This window comes from Grampus griseus (assembly GCF_964374135.1).
Source record: "Grampus griseus genome assembly, chromosome: 10".
In the NCBI taxonomy this organism is placed as follows: domain Eukaryota; kingdom Metazoa; phylum Chordata; class Mammalia; order Artiodactyla; family Delphinidae; genus Grampus; species Grampus griseus.
Window position 1 is genome coordinate 56,648,977 of NC_139004.1, and position 6,817 is coordinate 56,655,793.

The 6,817-nt window shown below is 53.3% G+C and overlaps 1 protein-coding gene across 3 annotated transcripts; it reads left to right on the plus strand.

Moving 5' to 3' along the window:
- The first annotated feature begins 403 nt into the window (after positions 1–403).
- MYD88 (MYD88 innate immune signal transduction adaptor) lies at positions 404–4,935 on the plus strand. Of its 3 annotated transcripts, none has more exons than XM_082663777.1 (5): positions 404–734; positions 1,622–1,756; positions 2,153–2,333; positions 2,518–2,609; positions 2,875–4,935. In XM_082663777.1, the coding sequence occupies exons 1-5, from the start codon at positions 407–409 to the stop codon at positions 3,027–3,029; spliced, it is 891 nt and encodes a 296-aa protein (XP_082519903.1). In that variant the 5' UTR covers positions 404–406; the 3' UTR covers positions 3,030–4,935. The 3 variants fall into 3 exon arrangements, with proteins under 3 accessions (XP_082519903.1, XP_082519905.1, XP_082519904.1); XM_082663779.1 differs by having other exon boundaries at positions 2,153–2,342; positions 2,567–2,609; positions 2,875–3,027; XM_082663778.1 differs by having other exon boundaries at positions 2,153–2,314; positions 2,875–3,027.
- Positions 4,936–6,817: the final 1,882 nt, after the last annotated feature.

Below are 6,817 nucleotides of genomic sequence, written 5' to 3' on the forward strand. Positions count from 1 at the left end.
GCCCCTTCCCCGCCATCCTCGAGGGCAGGACCGTATGAACCCCTCAGCTCCCTAATGGAAAGGATGTAAGTCCACCAGATGCCAAAGAGCAAGTCACCTCTTTCCTATAACCCAGGAAGGAAGGTCATCGTCCCACTGCCGCACCAGACCCTCCAGGACAGATAGGTGGAGCTCCGTAGACCTTCAAAGGTAGGTTCCCGGTCCCCACACCCCCAGTCCCCTGAGATCCCGAGGGCAGGGGTGGGGCGCCCCCCACTTCCGCACATCTACTGGGGCTCCAGATTGTAGGGCGGGGCGTCGCTTCGAAAGAGAAACCGGCGGGGCGGGGCGGGGCCGGGTGGGCGGGGTGGCGGTAGGGTAAGGAGGAAGCACAGACCCACGACGCGCCTTTGCGTGACGGCCCGCCATGGCGGAAGGAGGTCCGGACGCGGGCTCCGCGCCCCCCACCCCTTCCATGTCCTCCCTGCCCCTGGCAGCGCTCAACGTGCGAGTGCGGCGCCGCCTGTCGCTCTTCCTAAACTTGCGGGCGCATGTGGCGGCCGACTGGACCGCGCTGGCGGAGGAGATGGGCTACGAGTACTTGGAGATCCGGCGGCTGGAGACGCATGCCGACCCCACGGGCAGCCTTCTGGACGACTGGCAGGGACGACCCGGCGCTTCGGTGGGCCGCCTGCTCGAGCTCCTCGGCAAGCTGGGCCGCGACGACTTGCTGATGGAACTGGGACCCAGCATCGGTGAGGACGCCCCCTTCCGGGCCTCATATCCGAGGTGGGGGTGCGGATGAAGGGGCTGACCATAACTGGCCTCAGCATCCGTCCCACCTTTCCTGTCTTGGAGGCGGGGAGAGCGGGGGGGAGGGAGTAGTTTTGGGGTGGCAAGGGGGACACTGGAGGCAGCCTGCAGAGGGGGAACCGTGCAAGACCAGTTCCCTCTTTCCATACGTGGGATGATAGGGACTAGAGAAAGAAGGCGAAGGCCGGAAAAGGCACAAGGAAACAGCTTAGACAAAGGCTTTCACATAGGACCAGGAGTCAGAATAGGGGTCCTCTGTGGGGGGCTTGGAATTGCTTCAAGTATGTAGAGCAACCGGCAGGTAAGGCCTTGACTGAAAGCTGACAGTCTTTGGAAACTTCAGGTCCCTGGAAAATGCACCCCTTCCTGCCACTTGCTGACCCATACCTGCACAGGCATGGGGACAGTGGCCCACTTGGTTGGGGCTGCTGCCCTCGCTGCACATAATCACCAGGTCTCCTGAGCTCTTCCTACATGCCCTGCTCACATCAGCAGTGGATCCTAAAAGAAGCATACCTTGGATTCTATTCTCGGGAGCCCGGAGCGGGGGGCGGGGGGTGGGGGAGTGGAGGGCAATGGGATAGAGACATAAGCCTGACCTTGATGGCTTCCCTCATGGCCAGAACACCACTGACGTCCCTTTAGGATGACCAGAGCCAGGTGGAAGCTCATCTTTTCAGAGCTGTTGAACTGTGGATGGCACCACTGGGCTAGAGAAGCCCTGGAGGACAACACAGCCAGGGAGGTGGGACAGGGGCTGGATCCTGACCGTGGGTAGAGGCGTGGGGTACCTGCGGGGAGCTGGCCACACCTTGTCTCTTCCCCACAGAGGAGGATTGCCAAAAGTATATTCTGAAGCAGCAGCAGGAGGCATCTGAGAAGCCTTTACAGGTGGACTCCGTAGACAGCAGCATTCCTCGGACGAGAGATCCGGCGGGCATCACCATTTGCGATGACCCCCTGGGTAAGGGCCCAGTACTGCCCCCCTGGGCCATAGGACATTGTGGTGTTAAAAGTATGGATGTTGAAAGCAGATGGACTGTGGCATCTTGGGCAAGTCACTTAATCTCTCTGAGCTTCAGTTTCCTAAGAAATGGGAATAATAAAGTCCTACCTCTGGTTTTGGTATGAGATTTTCATGAAATGATGTGTCTATCTCATCGTCAACCTAGGGTTTGGCCTGGGGTGGTAAGAAGGTGCTCATCTTTCCGCTCCTGGGAAAGGCACTTTCTCTGAGTAGTGTCATCTCAGGATTGTGTAGGGTCCAGGATCACGGGCGCTTAGGCTGGGGGCACCTGGCTGGGCTCCTCCCCAGCCTTCCTGTAGGGCTCTGACCATCACCCTTGTGCTTTGCACCCAGGGCAAATGCCTGAGTGTTTTGACGCCTTCATCTGCTACTGCCCCAGCGATATCCAGTTTGTACAGGAGATGATCCGGGAGCTGGAACAGACAAACCATCGGCTGAAGTTGTGTGTGTCTGACCGCGACGTCCTGCCTGGCACCTGCATCTGGTCCATTGCCAGTGAACTCATTGAAAAGAGGTTGGCTAGGTGGCCAGGGGGCAAGTGGGTGGTTGTACAAAGCCCTGCCGGGGATCCCAATGCTGGGATCCTCCCAGTTGGACCCTGTCTAGCCTGGGCACAGTGGGCTCCTCCCAAGGCTGTCCCCTGGGGGTATGCTGAACTAGGTCACCACGGTGCCTATAGCCTGCCCACTCTCCCTTAGGTGCCGTCGGATGGTGGTGGTTGTCTCTGATGATTACTTGCAAAGCAAGGAATGTGACTTCCAGACTAAGTTTGCACTCAGCCTCTCTCCAGGTAAGCTCAGCCCTGCCTTTGCCACAGAGAAGTGGGCGGGGCCTCAAGATGCCAGCCTTCCCTCACCAAGGGCCACGGGTAGAGCATCAAGGAACTTGGGCAGGTCTCTACACATAAGTGTGCATGCACATGAGTGCCCTTTGTGTGGCTGAATATGTACCAGGGGTGCTTAGTTGGGAGAGGGATGTTGTTAACCCCTGGACTGAGGATTGGTCCCACCCCACTGTGAGAGCCTGGTGCCAGCTCTGTACCCTTTGGCTTGCAGGTGCCCATCAGAAGCGACTGATCCCCATCAAGTACAAGTCAATGAAGAAAGAGTTCCCCAGCATCCTGCGGTTCATCACTATCTGCGACTACACCAACCCCTGCACCAAGTCCTGGTTCTGGACTCGCCTCGCCAAGGCCCTGTCCCTGCCCTGAACTGCCCTGAGTCCCTGGGTGTGTGTGCATCTATCTGCCTGTACATGTACTTCTACCCCTGCCTCCACCTGCAGTTGTATGGGGAATCTGTGCTCCACTGGCCTCTTGATTCCTGGACATGCCAACTCCACAGACACAGCTGCAGCCATTGTACATATCTGGACATCACATCTCATGTCCTGCATAGAACATGTGGCTGCAAGTGGCACGCCCACTTGCTGTTATCAGCCAGGACAGTAAAAACCAGAGCCAGCTGGGACTAAGAGGAAGACCAGAAGAGCCAGCTTTGACCCATCCACACATCTTAGGCCTCAGTTTCTCCACCTGAGAACTAAGTAGGGTGAGGAGAACAGGCAGTAGCTGTGTTCGAATGATTGTGGGAAACGGTGAAGCACTGTTCTGAGTCTCCTGGGGACAGGAGACAAATCTTGGCTGAGAGAGAGCTAGCTGCCTGGGCAACGTGCTGGCCACTGCTGGGACCATGGCACTGCTGGGGCAGCTGCTTCCACAATGGTGCCTTCGGATGCTTTGGGGCCCTGTTGCCCCACCTCACATCCCACTTCCTCCTGCCCCGGGGACAAATGGGGAAGCAGCCTGGCCTAGCAGAGGGAGGTCCTACATTGAGCCTGATTCCCCAAGGGTCCACCTCTCATCTGCCTCTTTGACTCCTCCCAGCCTCTGCACACCTTCCCTGCGATAAGTCCCCAAGAGACTGGCCTGAGTGTCTGGGGCTGCTTTTCACTTCCACCTATTGAGTGCCTGTGGTCCTGCTCTCAGCTCTGCCCTGCATGAGATGGGATCCCGTCTTCTGGCATCTTCATCAAGTTTGGGTTCTGGAGCTAGGTCACCATGGTGGTGTGAGCAGGAAGCCTTCCTCCCTGGGCCACCCACAGAGAACTTTCCCACCAATCTTCTGTACTTAATTGCCTTACAAAGTTGTTTGCTGGGACTAGTTTACAGTGACCACACAAGAGCCTCTTGCCCCAAAGCTTGTAGGCACATGGACACATAGAAGCTCACACACAGAGACACATATATACATGCACGGGCACCCTCATGCACACACATACAGGCATCTTCATGCACACATTTCCCTGGATACAGCTGCCAGGAACAGCTGGGTGGGACAGTCCCACCACAGAGGGGGCCTAACCCTGGACTAAGATGGGACGATCTTGTATTCTTTTTGTTTCCCTCTTCATTGGAACCAGACTCTGGAAAGGACCCATTATGCCAGCATTTACGCCTTCAGTGAAGCACAGAGCGAGGAAAGAGCTGCTTGAACTCACAGAGCAAGTTAGCTGTGACAGCTGTTTTTCCCTCCTTGGGGGATTTGTACGTTGGTTTCCCTTAAGCTCTCCTTCAAGGAGAAAATGTCATGGTCTCAGGTCTCTGTGCCAGGATAGGACCCAGGACCCTAAATCTAATAGCAAATGTATGCCTTCTCTGCTCCACTTCCAGCAAGGGCTGGGGCAAACCAAGTACCTTCCCTCAGGGTCTCAAGAGGGACTGGAGGCCCCTCTCTGCATAATCTTGATGAAGCACTTAGCTACTAGGTACCTATCCCCACTTTGATACTGGGAAGTATTTTAAAACTCTTTCAAGAAAGTATCTTTCAGGGACTTCCCTGGCAGTCAGTGGTTGAGACTTCGCCTTCCAGTGCAGGGGGTGTGGGTTCGATCCCTGGTCGGGGAGCTAAGATCCCACGTGCCTCAGGGCCAAAAAACCAAAACATGAAACAGAAGCAATGTTGTAACAAACTCAATAAAGACAAAAAAAAATTTAAAAAAAAGTATCTTTCACACCTGTTTGTATTCATTGTGAGAATTTCAAAGAGAGCTGAGAAATGCCTCGGTCTGTAATTTCCCCTTCTGTATCCTAGGTTTATAATAAAGAGTTCTCTACTTTCGGAGTAGCAGGTTTCATTTGTGTCTGGAAGGAGTTTGGAAGCAGTAACTTGGGATAACGCTCTCCTGGGTACATGAAACTGGGCCCTTGGGTAGGTTCCAGTGGGTTTGCCAGGAACTTCCTTAAGGCTGGTCCTCCTCCTCACAGGGTCCAAGCCTCACCAGGGCTGCAGGCAGAACTGTAAACAGCAGCTCAGCTACCGACGCTGGGGACTCTGCTTGCCTCTGCCAAGCTTGGTCTTCTGGGGATTGTGCCACACTCCTGGGTCCTGGGCCGGCCAGCGGGAGGGGCTGCTCTCCTAGGCTCCAAGGAGAGTCTGGAGAGTCCCCACTCCAGATCACACATCTCTGGAGAACGCTGTTGTTACCAGTAATGGCCATCCTTGGGCATATCTGTGTTAATCCTGAAAGGATCGATCTATTTTTAAATAGAACGCATGACTTTTTCACTGTTCACTTGAGAAAAATTAGAAAATATGAAGAAAAAAATGCCCATAATCCTAATCCCAGAGAGAACTCTGGTGATCTTTTAGAGTGCCCAGATATTTTCAGCGACCACAGCTTTTCTCTCACTGGTCTCTCTGTTACCACGTCCTGGCTCCTGAGCTTCCTGGATGCTGGAGGCTTCCCAGCCTTGCCTCTGTACATTCAGGACTCCTAGAAAGTCCCCCTGAGGCCAGGCCGTCCTCTCCAGTGTCCCCTTGGGAACAAAGCCTCAGTGTGGTCCAAGCAGGGCCCCTGGGATCTGCCTTGTGCCCCCATGGCTGGGGGGACAGTCTTTGGGTCTGCTCCTGGTCATGGAGAGGGCTCTCTGGGCAACACCAGTCACGTCATGGGCAAAGCCCCTGTTCTTTCAGGTCAAGATGGTGACCTGAAAGCGCTCAGCTCAACCCCATCTAATCCTCACACCCCTCTCACCTTCCTCCAGTGCCCACCTCCCCATAGGTAAGTTCCCAGATACTGAGAAAGCTTCCTCTTCTCATTTTTGTTTTAGTCCCCTAGGAACTTTTGATAGAGAAATTCTCTTTCCTAAAGGGAAAATTCACTGATGAAATTATCCAAGGCAAAAGCAGGAAATTTTGGAGGGCAGCAGCAAAGGTAAAACACAAAATTACAAATCTATGTGACAATGGACTTGGATTCTGCCACAAGTCAAGGGCAAGGGAAAGAAACAGGGACAGGGATTTCCTCCAGATTAGACAATAAAATATACGAATATAGTGTGACTTTGCTGTATCCTGGTTAAAACACATCAATTATAAAAAGATATTTTGGGGTCATATATCCAGTAGAGGTCAATATACAAAATATGTGAAAGCAACAAAAAAATAAACAACCCAATTAAAAAATGGGCAAGGGGGACTTCCCTGGTAGTCCAGTGGCTAAGACTCCATGTTCCCAATGCAGGGGGCCCGGGTTCAATCCCTGGTCAGGGAACTAGATCCCACATGTCGCAACTAAGAGTTCGCAGGCTGCAACTAAAAAAAAACAGATTTCACATGCCGCAACTAAAAAAAAAAAAAAGATCCCGCGTGCTGCAATTAAGACCCAATGCAGCCAAATAAATAAATAAATAAATACTATAAAAAAAAAAAGAGCAAGGGACTTTAATAGACATCTCTCCAAAGAAGATATACAGATGACTAAAAAGTACATGAAAAGATGCTCAATATCACTAATCATTAGGGAAATGCAAATCAAAACCACAGTGAGATACCATCTCATACCCATTAGGACGGCTACTACCAAAAGCCCCAGAAAACTGGGACTTCCTTGGCGGTCCAGTGGTTAAGACTCTGTGCTTCCAAAGTAGGGGCACCGGTTCAATCCCTGGTCGGGGAACTAAGATCCCGCATGCCACACTGTGTGGCCAAAAAACAC